At 37.0% G+C, this 23,840-nt stretch overlaps 1 protein-coding gene across 1 annotated transcript in view; it reads left to right on the top strand.

The window, feature by feature from the left end:
* The first annotated feature begins 7,789 nt into the window (after positions 1-7,789).
* The window catches only part of eif3ea (eukaryotic translation initiation factor 3, subunit E, a), a 33,782-nt gene continuing 17,731 nt past the window's right edge, over positions 7,790-23,840 (top strand). The window contains exons 1-7 of the mRNA XM_086154638.1: positions 7,790-7,901; positions 9,298-9,415; positions 9,722-9,839; positions 12,421-12,463; positions 13,145-13,249; positions 21,931-22,056; positions 22,207-22,331. Coding sequence (XP_086010764.1) covers positions 7,812-7,901; positions 9,298-9,415; positions 9,722-9,839; positions 12,421-12,463; positions 13,145-13,249; positions 21,931-22,056; positions 22,207-22,331 — 725 coding nt within the window. The 5' untranslated portion in view covers positions 7,790-7,811. The remainder of the gene's footprint in view (positions 7,902-9,297; positions 9,416-9,721; positions 9,840-12,420; positions 12,464-13,144; positions 13,250-21,930; positions 22,057-22,206; positions 22,332-23,840) is intronic.

Here is a 23,840-nt window from a genome sequence, read left to right as displayed (position 1 = left end):
ATTACAAACATTGGTAGAGAACAACATGTTGGTGTAACTATTTTTGACTGGTTTATTACTATATTTTTAAAATAAATATAATTCTTATTCCAAAGTATATGGATTTTGGTTCATCAACAGTCATAACTCTGACCCTTCTCTAAATCTTAAATATGAATGAACAACCACTGGGATGAGAGCCAAAAATGATGGCAATATATTCTTATTTTATTGAATGAGCATACTCAAACCTTATTAGTTGCTGGATAAGTTTGAACAAGTACCACGCTTAAAGATCACATAGTTGTTTATATTAATTGTAGACCAGAGCTTCTGACAAAGTTTGAAAACTTTTAGAAATACATCTTATCCAGTGTAGCTCTATATTGTTTACATACACTTGGTCAGTGCTCTAAAGTAAAAGGATAATGTTGGCCTTTTTTATGGTGTAGTGTGGGATGGGGGGATATATTATCATCATTGCCAACCAGCAAGTGCACAAGAAGGAAAGAAGCTCATCGCTGTCAGGGATATAAATAATAGCAGTATAGAATGAGTTACTCTCATTTTTGACATCCCGTAATTTTAGAGTCGATGCATGGCAGTCAGTTGATATGTGGTTGAATTTTTGCATGAACACCAAATACCAAAGTAACCACATTAAACCTTTCATGCACCGTCTTTTGGGTGGAGTGTTTTCCCCGTTTCCCAAGGTGCCTTGAAGGCCAAGACCCTAATAGTGACCTGCAATAAACGTCACATAGCAGGGCCCAGCCAGAGATTCCATGGTGATAAAAGCGCTGTGTTAAAATGTTGTGTGTAGCTTATAGAAAGTAGTTGGTTGAGAATCTCCCCCCAAAAATGTCCATTTGATATTGGAGCAGCTCCGTTGTGAATGCATAACACAATGACACCTTTTGGGATGATCTGTACTGCTAGACTGGTCCTTGCTTATATTTCCTCATTCTGGAAGTTCCCTCCAAGTACCACATTAGACAAACATATATGCATGTAATGTGTGTGTGTATTCATTTTCTCTCTCCATGCATGAAAAAGAAATATTCCTATAGAAACACTTCACAGGCATTATATTTTGATTTCTGACAAAAGCAATCAGAGCTGGCAATCTCTAAAATGAACAGTTATGGACTAAAAATTGAGGTAAGGTAGAGGTGCTTTCTGTGGTTTCAAAATAGTTCCTGTTCCATCTAGATTTCTTTTTCATTGGTGTTGTACAGTGAGTTGCGGAAAATGAAGACAGATGCAATTAGCAACAATGTTTGGACTAAGCCTTCTGGAGCCGGCGGCACTGTGTTTACTTTGAAATCTGATTAGGTTCCCTGTCTGACCAAGTTGCTTTCACCTCACCGCGAATAACTCTGTACAGATGACTTCAGCACGCTTTGCCTATGATGGACTCCCTCTATTGCACCTTTGACCTCACCCATATCCTGAGTGAGAGGCCCTGAGTTTGGAACCTATGGAATATCACAGCTAGGCTTCGTTATCCTCTTGTTCTTCAATGTTGCTTCAGTGCCAAGAACAATATTCAGCCTCATGTCAGAGTAGCACCAGAATTGTAATTGACATTGCTCACTTTAGTCCATAGCTGAAGATGAATTGCTCTTACAGCACCTTGTGTGGAAGGACTGCTTCTTGAAGTTTCGAGTGTAACCACATGTAGATACGGCATTGCCACACTGGTTTGGATTTGAGTGTCATCTGTGACATCCATCATGAGATGTGATGGTAATTTAGAATTAGAAAGAGTCCTTTTTTTTATAAGCAAATTACTGCACTCCTTCTGGAATTCATTTAAAAAAAAATGAATAATGACAGAAGATGCCAATCTAACATTACCCTCATACAGGCTCATTAAAGGGAAAGTTGGATGTTTGAGATAGGATTTGGCAGCGATGTGACCATTTTGACACCTCTGAGCCAAATATTGAAAAAGATTCTGTGTGGTATCCAAAAATCACATCATCTTCATTGTGGCAACTGATGAAGTTCATTCAGCAGAAGCACTTTTTTGAATAATAAAGCACTTCTACAACCTCTCAGGGGGTCGAGCTTGAGGTTTGACTTTCATAGGAGTAATGGCCAGTCACTGTGCTAGATTTCTTTCCATTATTTCAGGAGTGGTTTTATTCACAACCCTCTTAACTACATAAATACACACAATAGCAATTATTGCAGAATTTTTGAATCCACAGGAAGATCATTCAAAGCTTGTCCCCTGTACAGTGAAATCTTGCAACAAAACAGTATAGACTGGTGTTATCAGATTTCGCTTTTCTTCAGTATATTTTTAACCGCAAATTTGGAGATACCTCCAGGTTTCCCTGTAATGTCATGTTTTCAAAGAAAATTGCAGTGGACAACTTAGGTTTCTGCATAACAGGGGAAAGGAACATGGGAACGGAGGTTGTTGCTGAAGTACAAGGGGGGTCAAATATTAATGGCCACTTCTTTCTTTGTTCTGTGATATTGCAGTTCTGTATGAGCACAAGTTACTCTTGTCCACCAGACATGTGTTTCCCAGATGTTCTGCCATGCTTGATGCCATTAGGTGCTGGCAGTAAGTTTGCATTGTTTTCTAGCCCATGAGCCTGGTTGATAATCTTCATCCGATTGCCATCGAGTGTGACAGTACTGACGTCAGCATGGGTTCTGAAAACAGAAGTGTGGGCTGCTGATTTATAACCTGACACGAACCAAGAGTGAGGTGATGCATATGAAAAAAAGTTTACGAAGGAATAATTTAAATTCACAAGCGTTGCTGAAATTCCAGTTCAGAGCAGGGATGCTTGGCTTTGCAAAATCCAGCACAGTCATTTGTCTTCTGCTCATATTGATTTATAGTTTGACAGATATTGCAATGAAGCTGGTCGTGGATGTCTTTGGCAGTATCCTCTCCTCTTCCTCTCTTGGATTCATTCAATGACCAAGAAAGTTTTCAGGGAACTATTGGATGAGGTTTTTCATGGAATATCTAGCCCTTTACATGTTATTCTGTTAATGCAAGGAAACATTCTCTGCAAGACAAATACGTGAAGCAATATTCTGCATTTAATTATACGTTCTGAGTTCCAGGCAACACCCATGTATTCAAAGTAGATGTCGTGTGTGATTAGAGCAGTCACTTTTTTTGCTTTATCTTACACAAACAAGCATATATCACTCCCTGCAACTGCTCATCCTACAAAAGTACAAAATCATCACAGATCACTTCATTTACATCCCTTTTATGCAGCTTGCTTAAACTATGTGAAAACCCTTTAAAAAAAATAATATTAATTCTCTTGTCTGGCTGTTCATTGGACCGGGGTAAACAGTTTCCAGTAAATAGCATTGTTATCTGACTTTTTGGAAATTTTGAATACTTTAATCCTATGAGGGAAATTAGTAATCCTTTGCATTTAACCCATCATGGCCAGACCACGAATAGTGGTCAGCCACTGAGCCACATAAGGGGTTCAGTATCTTGCTCAAGAACACGTCGGCAGACAACCAGGACCTTGGGAATTGAAAGAGAATTATGATTCCAAGATAACCACCCTTAACATCTTAACCACGGTGACCCCCCAAACATTTCAGACATATACCTCACTTGCATTTAATGGACAAAAACGGATTTTGTGGGCTCAGTGCTTCTGAGCCCACAAGTAGGTTTCTACTCACCTCATTCATGTGATCAACTTTGAGTGAATACCAGCAACAGAAAGAGCATAAATCAAATGAGTGCAAATGGACAAATTAAGATGGTAAAAAGTCCTAAATATCAGTTTTGATAGGATATGGTTAATGTCTGGGATCAAACTGGATAAGGCAGACGAGCAAAGAACAGAAAATTTAGTCTGTCTCTGAAGTGAGTATTTTAATGCATTTTCCCAAGATCACAGCTTGTAACATGACTTGCTGCCAGAAGACCTCACACAGGCAAACCTGGAGATTCTCATTTATACACTGCTTTTTCTAACTTTAATATTGATTGCTGTTGCTAAATTTTTTGCTTGTTCTATTTTTTGGTCCTCTCTGTCTACTCTCAACTCGTCTTTCCCTATCATGTTGAGGCAGACAACTGCTGACCTTGAGTTCACATTACTTTTAAGGTTTCTTTTTTTTCCCAAATCAGAGTTTTTCCCATTTCTTGTCGACTTTTTTCTCTTCGCTGTTGCTGAATGCTTGATCATAGTGAGAGCTGCTGTCGTCAAACTATTGTTTCTGTATTATCATAAGGTTTTGACCAACACTGTGGGCGAAGCACAAAGGACCCTGGCTTGATTCTGAAACGGGACCCTTATGTGTGGAGTTTGCACATTCTCCCTGTGTCTGCATGGGTTTTCTCTGGTTTCCTCGCACAGCCCAAAAACATATAGCAGGTTAATTGGAAAAATAGGAAAAATTGCCCAGATGTGCGAATGAGAGTGTGAATGGTTGTCGGTCTGTATATATGGCCTTGCGATTGATGGGTGACCAGTCCAGGGTGTACCCTACCTATTGCCCAAACGCAGCTGGGATAGGCTCCAGCATCCCCCGTGACCTCGAGTAGGATAAGCGATAGACAATGGACAAACCTCAAATGGAGTGATATAACTTCAGTTCAATTTTTAACTATCTTTATTGGAAGCTCATTTTTTTTTTTTTTTTTTTTTTTTTTTTTTTTTTATGAGGTTGCAATATAAATTTGATAATCATTGTTATCTGTTACATTTACTCTGTGGTTTTTGGTTGACTGAGGAGCAACTTGGCAAATGAAGCTTTCCAAATTGCAAATACATTTACAGGACAGTTATGTTAGAATGCAAACCACCAGGATGGGTCACCTAAAGCAGTAGATTGACATTTGCAAAAACAACTGCAGTTTTAGAGGAGTTGCTTGACACACAAAGTGAGATAATATAACACTGTCATATCTATCTGTTCAAAATGGGCTTTGACCAATTTCTTAGCATGAGGCGTGGAAGAGAATAGCTATATTTTTGCTCTGTCCTTTGCTCATTGACACTTTTTGAAATTCATCATTATTTTGATATCTTTTTATTTAATCATCTGAATACAGCTTGTATTAACCTGTAACACTGTACATTTTTCCAGGTGCATGACTTGGCTGGAGGCAGTTTCTTCAAGCAGCCTTTTTCAGTTACAAAATAGCCATTACTATAATCCAGAGAAAATCCTTGTTCGTGGTCCAAAAAAATGTGTGACATCACAACAAATTATATTTAGACTGTTTTTGAAAGGCAGCAGAAAAAAGTGTCAGCTCCTTATTTTTTACTCTAAGCTAACATTTTTTCCTGACAACACCATTGCTGACAAATAGTCGAGAAATCAGGAAAAGCATTTTTTAGAATGTTCCACAAAATACTTAATACATTCTGTTTTATTTTGTATTGAAAGTTCCGAATATGTTTCAAAAACATAAAGTCTTCTGTTACAAAACACTAGTATTATTTTGCATTGCAATATGCTTCATCTAAGCTGTTTTAAAGAAATACTTCCAATACTGTGAGTAAAAAACAAAAACATGTAAAAAAAAAAGGATTAGTGAAGCTCCTTGGTGAAGTACTCAAAGAATCTGGATTCCTTTGGGGCTGGGATTTAACAAATTTATATGACTGCAGCATATTATTAGAAAAATAATTTTACTGTGGTGTTGGAAAGTAAAGTTGACACAAAATCTGAAGCAGGGAAAAATCCCTGAGCATGTTTTTCCTTTACTTGGGCACCTTTTTTCAAAATGAAGATTGGCTGGTTGAAACAAGAGAAGCCAATATTATTTGGCCTTCATATTCATCTTCAAAATACATGATTTCTTGTCATTTAAAATTTAGCTTGTGGTATGTAACCTATGTGAGAATGCTTATTGACTCTGCCTGTACCAGTGAATATTTTTCATGTTACTTCCTAATTCAATATTGTGTAATAACAACTATCATTCCCTGCATGTTGAATGCAAAAACACAACTCAAGTTACTCTGAGAATGAACAATAACACAGAATTACAGGGTTATAACTATTATACATTAAGGCATGACACAGATGGGACTTAAGTGATTTCAATCAGTAAGAAAAATTAGATGAGCACTGAGAGCATTGTGACTTAATTATTGAATTTCAATGAATAAAACCATAATATAACACTCGGGGTTATGAATGCATGTGAATTCATTAAGGACATATTTAAAAAAAAAAAGTACTGATTGGAAATAACACGATACTGAAAGGGATACTGAAAGAATATTTAAAAAGCCAACTCATCAGTAGACAAACTTGAGCTTTAAATTAGATGTGTAAGTGATCTAATAGGGACAGAATTCCTCAAAAATGCTAAACCAAGATATTGTGCGGTTGACACTTTTTGCTGGTTTGCTGAAATGTTGCAGAGTGCCACTAAGTAGGAGTCTGTTTGTGACTTACTGTATTTCTAAGACACTAAGTATGAAAAAGAGAGGGAAAGGGAGGGGAGAGAGAAAAGGAGAGAGTGCTGAGTGGTAACAAGGGAACAATTGTTTGAGGGTACAGCACAGTGTCATTGGGGTTGTTTTGATGGTAACATGAACACTATTAGAAATGGGCAATTGAATGTGATATCAGCTCATGTAAGTATGCTTAATACATGGGCACCTTTATGAGGCAGCTGCAGAACTGAAAAGGGGCAAAAGATGGATGTCACATGCACAGTGAAGACTCCCTAACCTTGTGGAAAGTGAAATGATCGGAAATTATCTGATTGTTTTCATTAAAATTTAGCAGTCTGGTTAGTGTGGGTTCATCATCATCATTATATTTGGCCTTAAAAAGTTTTAGTTCCATAAAGAAGTCATACGCAAGTTTTAGAGGAAACATTGGTGGTGTCTGGAGGAAAGACTGTGGTTTCGAATTCAACAGAAACATTGCTTGGATCAATCTTTATAAATGAAATGTTTTACTGTTTCAACACCGCAAGGAAATTATGGGAATTTTGAAAGGTTTACAAGACAAAGTCTTGCATCATTCAGAGAAACAAGCGAGGCAAATAAAAATAAATGAGCAAGCATGCTGGTGAACAGAGTTTGTCCACAGCTATATTGCGGAGAGGCTGCAGCCAAACCCAGCTTACATTGCGGTACACCTTGGAAAGCTCAGTGATCAATGACTGAACACTTATTTGGTACACAAAAACAACAATCCACAGTCACTTATGCACCTCCACTATTAACAATTTACTAATTTGGAGCACTTCTCAGGACATTCACATTCAACAAATAAGCAGCCTGTAATCACACTCTCCCAATTGTGACATGATAGTGTCAGCCACTGCATCACTGCACTTTTCATAGAAAAATATGTCTATACAGGTCAATCATAAATTGTTGTTTTTCATCTATACCAATGTTAACTGTATTATTATATATACCAATGTTAACTGTATTATTATAAACAATTACAACAACCTGTCTATAACAGAAACTAGTTTTACAACAATAATAATGATAACGTCTTACTATTATTTTCATTATTACTAATGCACACATGGATACAGCAGTTTATCATGCCATGTAACGTTTCTGAAACACTTTTAGTCTAAAAATACCCAAATAACCTATTTATTTATGGCTTTATAAGAACTCCCAGGATCTGTTTTTATTAAGTTGTTGCTTCGTATTTGATTTTTTTTTTAATTTGAGATGCGACAGCTTCCTTAGACTGTTTTATTTAAAGTTATGTTTTATTATTGCACAGAAAGTTACCGTCACTCGTCTTTGTTCTGTTTCTTAATCAGGAAGTTGACTGGGTTGCTCCTCCCTGCTCGACTGCTACGTCACTTCCGTTTCGCAAGCGCAAACATGGCGGAATACGATCTCACCACAAAAATTGCCAACTTTTTAGACCGTCATCTCGTTTTCCCCCTGCTGGAGTTCCTGTCTGTGAAAGAGGTACGGAGTACATGAAAACTCGCTCACTTCGGTTCGTGTTGGCATTAGTTTTATAACACTAGACACGACTTAAAAACGGTCTTAAAGCCCGCACCATGCTTCTGGGCTGGTCACTTTTTAGTTGTGAAGTATCCGGAATTAACAGACGGTCAGCCGGAAATCAAACTTCCCGAGTTCAAAATAAGTGAACACGTACTCCTTCTAAACTAAAATTAATAGTAACGTTAATGCGATGAGTCAAATAAAATATAATGTTATATAAAGCACATCCTGGTCTAACGTCTCATTAATGCAAGAAACGGTCAAATTATTTTGAATATTTTGTCTACCTATTACCTTCGTAGTGGTTGTGCCAGGGACTGTATGTTCGCCAGTGTATTTGAGAAAGTTGTTCGCTTTTTGCAATATTTAATTGCGTGCTTGCAGTGCAAATCATGATTTTAACTCAAATCATTCAGCAATTCGTTTAGACTCTTTCCGGCGCACGTGGACCTGTCTGCGCACGCGTACTCGTTCGAGCGTATACGTATCACGTGTCTCCCACATGTCTGACGTCACTACGTGATTGATTACCGGTTTCTCACAGCTGAGGTTATGTAGCTTCGTTTTAATAACATTTAATGACAATGTTTATAAAATATCACTGATTTTACTGAAGCAGAGTCAAGCTTCTACTGCCCAACTCTCAACAGTGCTCGCTCCCATATGTGAGCAAGGAGCTCCTCAGGTCCCTGCATGCACAGATGAAGCGGATAAAGCCTGCTCTCTGTCACATTATTTCATTTGATAAGGCCTGAAAAGTTCTGGCAGTACTGCCGATCAGCTGCAGCAAGGAACTCCTATTACTGCATCTTCTCTGGATGATGGCCCGTATATGCTGATATGTGATTGTTTATAATAACAAAAATAATGGGTATACATATATATGCGTGTGTATGTATATTTGTGTGTGTGTGTGTGTGTATGTATATATATATATTTATATATATATATATATATATATCACTTATTCATACACGCACTTGACCATTTTTTTCCTTTCTCACAAAGAAGCTCTTTAGGGAAATGCAATCCTTGAAAATCGATATTTTGCTCATGTGCCGTATAGCACATTACTCATTCCAAATATAATGGTGAACTATTACTAAAATTACCAGAATTCATCAATGTCATGCTTTCAAAGCTAGTCTTAGGTAATATTACTTGAGCACATCACTGTAACAACAAAAAGTTGTTCAAGTGTAGATGTTAAGAGACTGTCATGAAATACTGGAAAAATTAGGATATTGACTGATGCTGAACTGATAACATAGTGTATCCGAAGGTACTTTTGCATTGCTATAACTAATAAAAAAAGCTTGTTGCCTTCAATGTAAGTTGTTTGTATTGTTCCTAGATCTATAATGAGCAGGAACTGCTTCAGGGGAAGTTGGAACTCCTCAGTGACACAAACATGGTGGATTTTGCTATGGATGTGTACAGGAGCCTCTTTTCTGATAAAGAGATTCCCCAAAGTAAGTATTGCCTTATCTTTATTTCTCCTTTAGTATTTGTGAAGTGATAGCAAAATTACCTATATTAACCAGCTCGCACCTCAAAACCAACCTTCTTTTTTTTTTTTTTTTCAAATTTAATTTTGCACAAAACAAAGTAAGATGGTTCTATAGCTTGAAAGACCTCAGAAACCATACTCTACTCACTCAGAATTTATGTAGCAGTTAACTTATATTTTATAGCTTTTCTATTCCAATGCTCAGATGCAAGACACAATACTTTATGGACATTCTGTTGCTAATAAGACTAATTATCCTCCTTTTTAGCTCTTCGAGAGAAGAGGACTGAGGTTGTGGCCCAGCTGAAGCAGCTGCAGTCTGAGACAGAACCAATTGTGAAAATGTTTGAGGATCCGGAGACAACAAAGCAGATGCAATCTACCCGGTAAAGCCTTTGAATTCTTTCTAGACGAATTTGTAGTTGCATACCAGGTGATGGGCCTGCTTTTTGTTTTTTAGATTTATATTTTTAAGATTTTTTTAAATGTGATTGCCAGACAAAAATTAAAACATTTTCATTGTTTATTTAATTTTATTGTTTACAGTGAGTAAGCATTTTTGGGTAGCATTTTTTTATTAAGATGTCTTTTTTTCTTCTCTGCCTTTTTAAAGTTTTGGCCAGCAGTTGGTCTATTCACAGCATAAATTTGTGAGATTTTATTTCAGTGTCTTAGCACATGTCATTGATTGTTATTGATAGGTTTGCTGTGTAGAAAGGATACCCTCAATTGTTTGAGGACTGATTTGTCTGTTTTAAGTTATGCTTTATTTTTGTTCATACCACTGGATTTTTAAAACAATAGAACACTCATCTGGTGTCAATGAACAATTTTCTCTCCAGCCAAAGGCAGTTTAGTGTGCTATTATGGCCTAAATTATGTGTGATGAACGCGTTTTCAACGTTATGTCTCGATTAGAGGGTCGCTCAGTGCTGAAAATGAGAAATGGGTTCATATTTGAATCCCAGTGCCTTCTCCATTAGGATAAATGCAAACAGATCTGCAATGCACTTTTAAAGGTAATGCCAACTATTGTTCTAAGAATCTTTATTGACCAAATAGTCGTTTCGTCTGCATGCTTTAAGAACTCGTATCACGAAGCATGATTAGTGGGTTAGTGGGATAACTGAAGCATCAACCCTGAAATTTTAGTGTTACTTTTTTCAGCAAGAACTTTTTTCCCTCAAGTGCAGGTTAAGCTGGAAATAAGAGTTTACAACCGTTTAAATCACTGCCTAATTGGCCACCTACCTCTGACATCAAGCTTTGCAGAACCCTAATAATAATTATCCATTTTCTTGAACCTGGTTTGTTGGATTAGGATAGCAGTGCATGGTTGAGGTATTCTGATTTAACTAATTGTCACATTTTTTTTTAAAGCTTGTTGTGACTAGGCTTAAATCTGAAGACCTCACACTCATTGACATAAGCCTATACACAGCCTCCTTTTTTTAGCAATTACATTTGTCCAGTGCCCACCTTGAACTTCTTAAGTAAACATATAAGCCACTTTAATACAATGTATGAAAAACCAATGTCCGGCATAATCCTTGAGTTGAACACTGTTTTGATAACATGTTAAGTAGGCTAGCATTTTGTTTGAAAACAACAACAACTCCACTTGACTTTTTCAGTGCTTTTCACTCTGCCATTAAACTGCCATTAAAATGCATTCTGAGTTACCTGATTATAAAAGGACAACTCCAAGTGTATGATATCAGAAATTTGTTGAAAAAATGGTTAGAGTGCAACATTTATCGAGATTCAGCGTTTCTTTCATTGTTTACAGGCATTAAAAGTTCATAGTTTGGATAGCTGGATAATTATTGAATGAGAGCAGGAGATGGACTGCTGTCTGAGAGAGATTTATTTTTAATGAGAGAGAGTGATTGGTGAGCTGAACAAACGAAATGCATTATGTAGGGTATGTCTTTCCAATGTAGAGAAATGCAAAAACTAAGAGGGGAAAATTGATTGTTTTTATTATTTTTCTGTAAGCTACTCACAGTTTTGCCTTGGTAAAAGTACACACAACATCAAAAAGGGAAGCCACAAAAGTGTCATTTTAATATTGGTCTGGCTTCATGTTGTACATAGTTTTGCCTAAACAGAGGTAATCAGGGGATCAGAAAGTCATTCATTAATTCTCAGTAATCCAGATGACCTATAATTGATAGTGGATGTCAGAGCATCAACAGCTTCTTGTGAGTGTTTTACATCTGTAAATAAAACTGTCAGTTTGTGATTTGATAACTCTGAAAGCACTTTAATAACACATTTAAAAAGGCCTTTCACTTTTTCAGTGTAGAAGGTGGTGGAGCATCTGTGCATTGTTTTTTTTTCTTTGAATCATTGTTTAGGATGGAATTCTCTGCCACTGATTTTCTCTAAATCAAACAACAATTGAAATTTGAAATATCTTTCCAGTAGATTTGCCATATAATTTCTGACCCTCCACACTGAAGCAAAGTCACACAGGAGGTTACATGGCCCGTCCCATAATCAAGATCCTACCTGAACTCATCTTGGCACTGTTTAAATAAAATGGCAGTTATTATGGAACATATGAGCAAGAAAATGTACACCCTCACCTTTTAATACAGCTAAATAGCATGTAAACACACATTTAGTAAATTATCCAAATAAATACAAAGATTTTAAACCACGCAACAGTTGAGAGGAGAGATTTTTTGACTTTGTTTTAAAAAATCCCTAGACCGAAAGCCCGAGCTGGAAGATTAGTACTCACTTTGTTCACCAAATTTAATTTTAGACAGGGTTTGCACAGATTTGTGAAATCCATTGTGTTGTTAACAATTTCAAATGACTTTCATTTATGTATTGGCCCTGATTCTGACCATCAGTGTAAACACTTACCTGAATGCAGTTCCAAAACCTAGGATTTTTGGTGAACAGTAACTTTTGCAATACAGTTCTTAACTACTGAATATGATATTGTTTTTCCAGGGATGGACGGATGCTCTTTGAGTATTTGGCAGAAAAGCATGACGTAAGTAGGCTTGATTTGAGGACATCTTACTTCTATAGTGCATTTCCCATTGTTTTTGTTTCAACCGCTTTTGTTTTTTATAGGACTGAATAGGGTCAACAGGCAAATGTACATTCTACTTTTCAAATCCTTAAGTCTTTTACTTGGTTTGTATGGCTTGCCCCAATTTTGCAGACATTTACATTCTTTGGTTAAGAATAAACCGAGTAGTTGGGGACTCGTGGATAGAGCCGCAAGAATGCCGGAGGTTCTATATTTACCATGATGTTTGCCTTCTTGCTCCATCTGTCCTTTCCCACTCTATTATCCCGCTGACCTGCATGCTGTCCTCAGTGTACCTCCACTCAACCCAGGCTCAATGTCCTTTGGTTCGCTGTGGCTTGCAGAGCCTGAGAACCGCTGTATGTTACTGTTTCATTGAGTCTTGAATGGCCTCAGGTCACAGTGACATCATAAACAATTGATGGTAGGAGAACTACACAGATATATGGAGAGCCAAGAAGGTCATAAATGAGAGGCCTTTGTATACTTTTCAAATTTAGTTCAAATTACCCCTTCATACGCAAAATTCTTACAAAAGTTCTATTCTCTATTCTCTCTCCAAATATTGTATAACTGAGCCCGACAACTATTCACGTTTTTCCATTTAGCAATATTGATGCGTTCATATTTCTTTCAAAGTTTCGTCAGGGATACTTGGACACACTATACAGATATGCCAAATTCCAATACGAGTGTGGAAACTACTCTGGAGCTGCTGAATATCTCTACTTTTTCCGTGTCTTGGTAAGTTTGCAATTTTTTTCTACCCCAGGTAATATTAATAGATATCACGGGAGTCGGAATATACTGTTATTCATGATATTTACGCACATTTCAAAAAGAGATGGGTCAACCTTTTACAATGATTGTCTTTTGTTTTTGTTTGACAAGCTTATACTGTACTCTGTTGTAAGGAATATCATAGACCATAGTTGCATGGGATCAATGTGGCTTTTAACATTATCTTAAAATAGATAATAGATTTTCTTATGATTTAAGCATAAAGAATATAGAATATGGGATAAAGTGAAATGTAATAAACTGACTGCTGTAGTAGACCTGTCTCACTTGACAGCGTGAATATAATTTTTCTACTACAATCCAATTTTTATGTGAAATTTGATATCAAACAATGTTTTCGGACATTATTTCAATTAATCAAAAAGCCAATGCTTGCTTAGGAAACCAAAGAACACTTGGGAGAAACAGTGAAAAGCTCACCTAATTTCCTTCTCAACTTACTCAATTCCATGCACATTCTCTGTATTAAGGGGAAACTGCTGCTCTTGGTCATTTTGAAGAGGATCTTTTACAAGGCCAAGTGATCAGTAGTGGGCTGCATAATAGCTCTGTATTCTTTTCATCGGCTGGGCCTCGGTTGTCACATCACTGATTTGAGTACTGTGGATACAGTCTGCAGTCATGTCTAAGCTTCTGATATAAAAGGCATATCTGTTTTGACATCCAAGAGTTAACCAGAGTGTGTGTGTGTGTGTGCGTGCGTGCGTGCGTGCGTGCGTGCGTGTGTATTTGGAAGACTTGTATGAAATAAATGTTTCTGATGATGAGAAGTTGCTCAAGTAATCTTTACAGAAGATAATTAGAACTCTGAACTGTATTCTTATAAGTGTATACATAAACTATTTTTCTCTACATAGACCAGTTGTCTTGCATTTGGCTTTGCTGCTTTTTGCTTGAGATAATATGGAGCATGAACAGCTACCCCTTAAAAGAGCTCAACGTTTTTGGTTGTCAAAACCTGACTGTGGTTTTTATTGTATTGTCACTTTTATATTTCAATTGTGTGAAAAGTTCTAAGCCTCTCTGAGACGTACAGTAAACATTATTGCATTGTATATTCAGTACTACACAGAAATGACCCCAAAAACCTTTCTGCATTCTAAGTAAAACTATATTTTGGGGCTGTATTGAAGGTCTGCTCTTTAATTGTTGTTTAAAGAAACCACAGTGAAATAGGTTTTTAGAAAAGTCTCAGACTGTATTTACGATCAAGTGGTACCTGGTTGATGGTGGATCTCCTACCATAGGAAAAAATTCCCATATTAATGGATTGTTCAGTTATCAAGAATCTAGGCCTGTGTGATTGGGTAGGATGGGCTCACAGCAACAGACCTATCGTCATGCAATCCAAAAAATACCAACATTACTTGATGTACGATTATTCGCAGGTTAGTGTTAGCCTCCCGATCACAATACATTGTGTTAGCCTAATAACAGTGACTTTAAGCATTATATCATGACAAATGTTTGTGGCTACATGGCAGTTTCATCAGAACAAGTTGAAACTGTTGATGTTCATTTCAATTTGATGTAAACATTAACTGAAACGCTGATTCGGAGAGCTTTGGTTGTCATACTCTGAGATCATTTTGTACAAATTTGAGCACTGGGTGACTGGTCATGGATTCAAACTGCCAAAATGCACATAGTGTTGGCTAGCTTTCAGACCAAAGAAAGAATCAACTTTAAACAAAGTTTCATTCAAAAATTACTTTGTTCTTTGCCAACAAGTCAAAATCACATGTTGACAATTTATTTTTGATGTCGCTATTCTTGTTCTTCTGACATTTATCAGGAAAGTGGAACACTTTTGTGCACAACAGCTACTAATCAAAAATGGAACAGGCAGCAGAACAATTTGTCAGTCTAATGGATTTTGTAACATTTTGCTGAGACTTTGAAAAATGTAATATACTACATGCCGCTTACCTAATGCAATCGGAATTCCAGTAATGCATCCCTCTTCCCTGTGAAAGCTCCAAGTCTGGTTTTGTTGATCATCAAAAGTAAATATACTGTCTCAATTTTCAGTGTACTTTGATAGTTTCAGCCAACTGGGTTACAAAAATAACTGTAATTTACGAAGCAGTTATGTTTCTCTGTAGTTATTTTGCCAGTTCTCTTTTTAAACCTGTCTGTTGTTGGCCCAGTTTGGTTATAGACGTTAGAAATCAGGCTGGAATGGGAAAGGCGCCTGATGGATTTGCAGATTAAAATGAATCTGAGATCGGCATCTCTATCTGGTTGCCAGGCTACTGGCAAAACTCAATTAAGTTTTCATATCAGTGTGTGTCAGGAAGTGAAGACCGATCGCAGTATGATCATATACCATCATGTCTGTAAAAGGTCAATGTCAGCGGTAGTGTGGCGGGTAAACACACTTTTGAATCCTGTTGATCAAATGTTACTAAGTTCAACTCAGTTGAGTGCCGTAGGACAAGGGGAACCACCATTCATCGTCAGTGGTTTCCAAGTGTCACTCATATGTCCTCCTGCTTTTGTCTGTGTTTAGCTGAATATTTAGCTTTGTGGTAAGCCAAGTTCTCTTGCCAGGCTGGGAAGCATGGACAAGAAAAATATTGTAATTTTGTCTACTCATTAGAAGGAAAAATATTAAGACAATGGTTTCATTTCATTCTAATTGGCCCTTCATATTCCATTGCCTTGTCTCTTGCCATCCAAATGTCTGTGATGCTAGTTAGTCAGGAAAAGTTAGCACATTAAGAATGTTGCATGTGGGTCCTTCAGATACATCAAATAAATGCAGTTGAATATGTGATCCTTTTTATTTGTTTGTTTACTCATCAATAATCTGCTCAGTACGGGAGTGTGTTTTAGACAATATCAATGGGTATTCAACATTCATTCCATTCCAAAGAAAAATGAATTTAAGAAAAACTTACAAAGCTCACTTTTCCAACAACAGTTGTTTACATGGCGTTGTAACTCAGTCTAAATAAACCAAAATTGTTCTAATTGAGGTATGCCATTGCAAATCCAGCATAGATATTTTTTTACCCCTCAAAATGTTAGACCTCTCATTTTAAGTTCCAGCGAGATCAGACTCTGTAACTAGATCTGTTGCTTACTCTTGACAATGCAAGAGGCTTTTCAGAAAGGGGGGGAATGGTAGAGAAGGATTTCATCAGTGAAAGTCTGTATACCAGTCTCTCTCTCCTCTTTTTTCTGTGTTTTGTGGACCTCCCATCTTCACAGGCCCCTTGTCTGTTTTCCCTCCCCGCATGAAAGAGGTGAGGGTCCATAAAGTCATTTAACGTGGGAAACCCAGTCAATTAAATGAATGAAGCCAGCCTTGCAAAATCCATGCCTCGGGTCTTGTTACAGGTTGGCCTGGTCCGAAAAGAGCAACTTATTCATATCATCACTTAATACAGGGATTGGATGTTAAGAATAAAGATTGAGTATCCCGACGGATCCCCAGCACAGTAAATTTATTGTTGCTGGTCAGTCAGGGAAAATGTGCCCATTTCAGAAAGCAATGGAAACTTAAGGTAACTGCTGGAAAAACACCGGTATTGAGACTTTTCTAGCGTGGCCACTAGGGAAAGCCAGACCGTGTGTAGAAAGCTGCCATAATGACCTGGAGGTCATCCAAACCTGGCAGGCAGGGACTTTCAAAAAGGGAAAACAACAAACAAAACACTTTAATAGATGAAATGCTGACCTTTCAAATTGACAGAGACTTTTTTTGTAATTTTTTAACTGTCATGTCAATGTCTGTTGTTAACATACTGAGCTTTTTTGACATGTACACAAAATATGCTATTGGACTTCAATTCGCATCTGTTATCCATAATTGCAGCTGCTCTGATTTAGATACGTGGTCAAACAATCCGGTTTTCTCCCCTGGAGAACACTGCAAAACGTATTCCAAATATTTTCTTGCCATCGTCTCAAATGATTGCACTTCACTGAATCAGGCTATATCAGCCCCGTGGCAAGTTTAAACGCCTCATTGACTGTATATCTGTATAATCTTGCCAATTTCTTTGGTTCCAGCAGGGACCTGTTCTTTTTTTAGTATTTCCCAAACCTATGTACATCTGTCGTGTCTCACCATCCACTTCAGCAACTGTCGAACAACTGGGGGAGTGTGGTTAGCATCTAGGTTTCTCTGGCCACTCAGCAGACACCCACCCTCGCTTCCTGCTTGACTCATGTCACTGCAACCTGTGTTTGGTGTTATCGTGAACTATTATAGTGTTTCCTCATGGGCCTTTGGGTGTTGTCTAGTGTCCACTTGGGAATGATTGTTCCTCTTCATTTCAGAGGCCTTCTAAACCTGCATCTCATGATCTGAGTTTTGTTTTGTTTTCGCCTGCTCTGGAAAGCTGAAGCTGTGGCATATAACATTTTTATGAATGACCGTTCTTTGAAAGATGTAACTTCTTAGCATGTTTTATTACAGGCCAATTGCCCAGTTTGTTGAAATGGATTGAAATTGTTGCAGTTATCTTTATCAGGACTGAATTGGTGTTAACTTGGAAAATTAAGCAAACCTCATTTGATAGGGTATTATACTACAGTGTGATGCCTGCATCAGATAGACTAGCCAATTTATTGTAATTTCCCGAATTGATGAATTTATTCAGTGCTCTTCTGGCTCCTTCTCTTTTATTTCTTGAAATGAATGCCAACATTAAAAATTGTAAAAGAATTACGGGGGCATAACTTGAGGTTGAGAAGTTGAGACCTTTTGCTTTTTTACATTTTTCTCACAATTTTTTTCAAAAGATAACTTGATTGTTGTTACTTTATTTAAAGAGGGAAAAAAATTCACACTGATCAGGCAGGATTCAGCATCACTATAGTAGAACAGATTTGTCCTTAGATAACTACCCAGTTAGATCACAACCCCTGAAATAACTTCTTACTGGAAAGTGCAGATTTTTTTAGGGATATTTATTTGGGAAAATAGTAACACAGTCATTTGTCTCAGAAGTTCTAGTTTTATCTAGATATGTTGTGCAGCCAACAGTAACACCAACTCCTAAAAGAATGCTGTTTCCTCAACCATCATTTGACTGCATTGTCCTCTTTGTCTAAGGCTCGGCACGTGATTTTAACAGTTATTTAAGTTTTATTCATGCAAAAATGAGATCTGCCGTTTGAGTTCAATTCAGTTCACTTTGAAATTAATTTTAGCTGTCTCTTGCACTGAAGCATCCCCTGTTTAGCCTTAGATTTTATGTCATATTCCTCACATGGTTTGCTTGTGCTCAAACAAGTTTATGTCCACAAAGATTTTCTGGATTTGAGCTTTAGCCTTTCACCTTTTGTACAAACCCTGCACTCTTTTAGAATTGCTGCCCTTTGCTTTTTTTTTTTTGTTGAACAACCCTACCCTAACTCCCCAGCCAATGGAATGCAAGCTGTTGGGTTTACCAATTGGTGGCATTTGCTTTCAGACTAGTAAGCATTCCATATGGGCGATTATAGAGCTTCATCATGTGTACTTCCATTGCCTTCATCATGACTTTTGGAATAAACGAACACATTTTTGACATTTTCACAATGTCAGTTCTTTTAACTATATCACCCACATAATTGCAGCCATGAGGCAAACTGGCCTCTCCTCCGTGTTCTTAGACAAGAAAACGACCCTCTGTCAGAAGCAGGGATCACTGGCCGATATGGACTTCCCTTTAAGGTCGAGGAATTTATGTAAGTTTTATTTTCCCTCAGCTTTAAGTTCAGTGACCGTGTCAGTGCTTCATGGTCATCACTATGAACTGCATATCGTAAGTGGACTTATGATCGCATCATCAGCTGTTATCTAAAGCTAAATATTCCAACTACTATATGTTTGTGATGTCCATAGGAAGCTGTATGTGTTGCAGTTGCAAAAAAAAAAACAATGTTTTTTTTATAAGCCCAAAGCTAGAATAATTATCCTGAACAGTATCCCAATTATGTTCTGTTATCTTGATAGCCTTTGGGTCAGATAGTAAACTGTTATATGAATGATATTCATCATCAATGCATGTTGTAAATTATGTTTGATGTATGTATAATTCATAGTAAGCCAAACTATATCTCAGGGAATGGTGATTACTGTAGTGAGTCGGATTACATTTCAATTTCTTCGTTCCAATTCATTTATACAGCATTCCTCCATAAATGTATTGTTTTAGAAGAAAAGTACTGCGATAGAAATTCCAAGAGCGGTGAATGGTGTTAATCTTGACCACAAAACCAAAGACTTTGGCTCACAGCATAGCTTGTCTTGTATGAAAAGTAGCTATGCCTCAATTTAATGCACGTTTCAGCACCGTTTTCTTCAGTTGAAGTCTGCAGTAGGTTGAAAAGACAGGAAATGTAAGTTACGTTTAATTTAAGAAATTAAAGCTACTTTCATATGTACAGCAAGATATATTGAGGTAAATAAGTTAACAGCAGTCCATTGGCAAATTTGATGTTTTATCACAGTAGCCCTTTGATGTAGTGTTGCATAATATGGGTGTGTGTGTGTGTGTGTGTATACACACACACAGAACCCCTTTGGTTTTCATAATTTCACACTTGTTTAAAGAAACACAGAACTAAAATGATAAAAATTACATAAGATAAAAAAAGAAATCATTTGAGCTCATGAACTGCCACCAATCCTCCAGCCTTTTCCTTATTGGGCTTGGTTGGTTTTGCCAAATTGATACCATTATGAAGCTTACTTAGTATAATTACTGCCAAAGAACAAATGTGTTTTCTTCCAAAAGTTATAAAGAAAATGGAAATACAAACATTCAAACTTCATATATGCCCCTTAAAAAGGGTGTATTAGGTAAAGCAAACATTCCTTCACAGAGGGGACAAAATTCTCATCCAACCAACATTTGATTATTAGAGAAATTTTGACTGAGATGTTGAAGGACTAAAGTACCACAGCATGAATTTGTGTAGGTAACTAACAAATTTGAGTGCAGGGAAACATCATTAGCATGTAGGAGGACGTAAAAGAGAAACAATGACAAAATGTTTGGTTTTGAGAGGAAGTGATGCGCTCAAAAGAAGTAGCTTGTTGAACGCAAATAGTTTCTTAAGTATGTGGTTCCCAAAATGGCACACCTTCAGGAATGCAAATTGATATAGGGGGTTTTCCAAAAAGAAGTAAATGACTAAATAGTATTGTTCTCTGAAAATGCTGGTAATTTTTTAATAAACTGTTCAGTTGTGTAAGCAATAACTCAGTGTGAGAGATTTCATTCTATTTGTGTGTAAGGGGGGCTTTACGGACAGAATTTTTTATTATATAAAATCTATAACTGTCTATAACCACTGTTATAGATGAAATTGTGTATCACTAGAAAATACCATACCATGCTGCATGTTAGCATGTAGCCCCACACTGATTTGTTGTCTTGTTTAGTACAAACATCAGCAGAAAAATAAAATCCAGGTATAGTGTAACATTCATGATAATCATTAAAATCACTCTACATACTGTAATCACCAATATTTTCAAATAATCACATGCTTGTTGTTTTCCTGTGTGCTCAGACCCTACTGCTGCACTTAAAGTTTCACAATTACTCTTCTATTTTTTATTTTATTTTTTTAATTTTTTAAATTCTGACAACTTTATGAACTTTTGTTCTGTTGTTAACAACAAACAGACTTCAGACAGTTACATCACTGTTGCCTGTACAGCTGCAGAAAACAGCCTGTCAAACGGTCAAAAGATAGCATTTGACTATTCCTTTTAAGAAAAACATTCCATTTGAATAAATCATGCTTCTAGTTTTGTACATTTTGGTCAGCCATGCTATATTTTGTTGTTGTTCTGTACTTCTTTTAGCAGCCATAGACTTGCAGTATTTATGGAGATCTATTTTTCCGCATGGATTTCAATTTTGTCTGCTTGGTATGGAATGTAGGTGCTTATTTTTCTGCAACCAAGTATGCAATATGTTTCATCGGGAATGGCTTGTGTACAAAATAGGCGGCTGTGGTGAGATCATATTAAATTATTACAGGGAGCAGCATCTGGTGAATAGAGTAAATGTTCTGCTTTTGAATCTTATTGTCCATCCAGCTCTGAGTTAATGGTGTTTTGGATGCTGCTGCTTCATAAACATTTTTGCATTTTGTTCTGTCCCTTCATCTGTATCAATTATATGACATATATCCCATAGTGGAACCCTTTAGCCGCATTGCTGTTTCCAGTGGCTATTGCCATTTTTGAATGTGGTAGAAATAAAAGGTATTGTACTATTGCCATGATGGCTTGATAGTATGGTCATTTTAAATGATCAAAGTAAATGATTGACTGCAGTGGAGTGTCTATAGTGCAAAAGCTTTGGTTTAAAAAAAAAAAAAAAAAAAGCTCAACAGTCCCTCCAGATTAATTTTTCATTTCCTGTCTAGTTCTATTTCCCTGCAGATGATATGTTTTAATTCATTTATCCAGAATAGATAAAAAAAAGTGACTGCAGCGTTTCAAATAAAGTGGCAAACCCAGTCTTCTTAAGAGAATCAGACCTAAATGAGAAACCTCCCAGTTAATGTTTCTTCAATTAGCTTATGATGGAAAGAAAGAAAAGTAATTTGTCTTATTGTTGTGTGTTTCTGATTTGAACAAGTGCTCTTTATTGTCTATTCCCAAGGTTCCATCTACAGACAGAAATGCCCTGAATTCTCTGTGGGGCAAGTTGGCCTCTGAGATCCTGATGCAGAACTGGGAAGCAGCCATGGAAGATCTTACCCGCCTGAGGGAGACTATCGACAACAATGTATTCAATGGTCCTTTCAGGACAATTCATTTTGAATTTCCTATTCCTACAGACTTCCTCTATGGCTTTATCTGTTACTGCACTGATAGCCATTTAAATGGCTTCAAAATGGTCTTTTTATTAAGCATTTTACGTGTTTTTTATTTCCAGTCTGTGAGCTCCCCTCTCCAGGCTCTGCAGCAGAGGACATGGCTCATCCATTGGTCTCTCTTTGTCTTCTTCAACCACCCAAAAGGCAGAGACAATATAATCGAGCTCTTTCTGTATCAGCAACAGTAAGTATACTTTATTTTACCAAACATTCTTTTGAGTTTCTTGTTTTAGCCTCTGGTTTCACACCAAGAAAAACAGTCCTAGAAAAAAAAAATTATAAGTTATGAGGTTAAGAAATTTTTTCATCTATTTATCTTTTTTAAAATCTTGTCAAGCAATGGCAATGGTATAAACAAAGCAGCTTGTGTTAATCTCATGTGTTGCTGCCCGTCATGGTTCAATTAAATTTGTGCACACTGTATATTTGTGTATATTGTTAGATAATGCCTACCATAGTTAAAAGCATCTACATAATATCGATACCGGTAGTTTTTCAATAGAAACCAAGATATAATGGGGTTTAAGCGTTATCATTTCCTTAAGTTAATTATTTATTGCTGAAACATTCGAAGAAATCATAAGTTATTTGATTTTTAGAACACCATTTGCTTTCACACTCTTTTCTGGGTGGTGGGGTTCTTCATGAACCCTGCTGGTGTTTTTAAAGTGGTTTCAGAAGTGTGCATTTTCGTGTGGTCTGTTTACTGTCCAAGTTGAGAAGGGGGCCATGTGTAACGCAGATCGGAAACTTTATACACTGTGTTAAAGTTTGCACACCACCTATTTTGATGTTTTTACTCCCTCCCCCTGTTCTGATTGCAGGCTTGTATAACTGTAAAGATGATTGGGCTCCACAGACAGTATGACAGGAGACCACAACACAGCATACTCAAATGTCTGGGTCCCTCAATTTTACTTAGTTTTTAATTTTATTGTGGATGATTAAGGAGGTCTGCCCAATAATTACTCATGAAATGTTCACCCAGCCATCTGTGTGGACAAACTGAGGTAGTTTTGTGTGCTTTGCAGTTTCACAATCTCAAAACCTCATGTTTTCCTCACTGAGGCTTGGCTTGGCTTTGTCCTTGTTTCCCATCTCTTGACCAGTGCTTCCTTTGGCTAAAGTCAGTGACCAGTGCTTGTTCTCCAGCTCCAAATTTGACCTCCCTTACCCCAGCGGTCCCTAAATGTTGACCAAAGCCTTGTTTGCTTTGTTGATAGAATAAACTTGTTTGAACATAAACATTACCCCGTTTCTAAGTGTTATGGAAATGTTAGTTGAGCAATAATGGATTTTTTAAAAGAAAATCCTATATTCCATGCAACCTCATTGTCAGTTTTACGTTTTAGCAGCAAATAAAGCGGATTCTGCAAATTCACTCAAAATGATCCCAAAATATCCGAATTCCAAGTTGTGCTAGGAGAGAAAAGATTCCAGTTGTATTTTGATTTCTGCTTCTTGAGCATTACTTTCAAGGAGAAAGAATCGGTGAACAATGAAAGCAAGTCCAATGATTAAGTTCAGTCTGGTTAACTAGCTATTTGAGATATTGATCACTTCTGCCATATTGTACTCATAAAATATGGAATATAATCAATACCAACTCTATCCATGCATCACAAGTTGCCGATCAGAACTGCACATCATGAAGGTAATTCTATAGCCAATGGGCTGAGTGAGAGCCATTCCA

Source organism: Fistularia commersonii, chromosome 11, assembly GCF_037954325.1.
Source record: "Fistularia commersonii isolate RoL2024-O1a breed Wild chromosome 11, RoL_Fcom_v1.0, whole genome shotgun sequence".
In the NCBI taxonomy this organism is placed as follows: Eukaryota; Metazoa; Chordata; class Actinopteri; order Syngnathiformes; family Fistulariidae; genus Fistularia; species Fistularia commersonii.
Note: the sequence above shows the minus strand (reverse complement) of the source record. Positions and strands in the feature narration are given on the sequence as shown.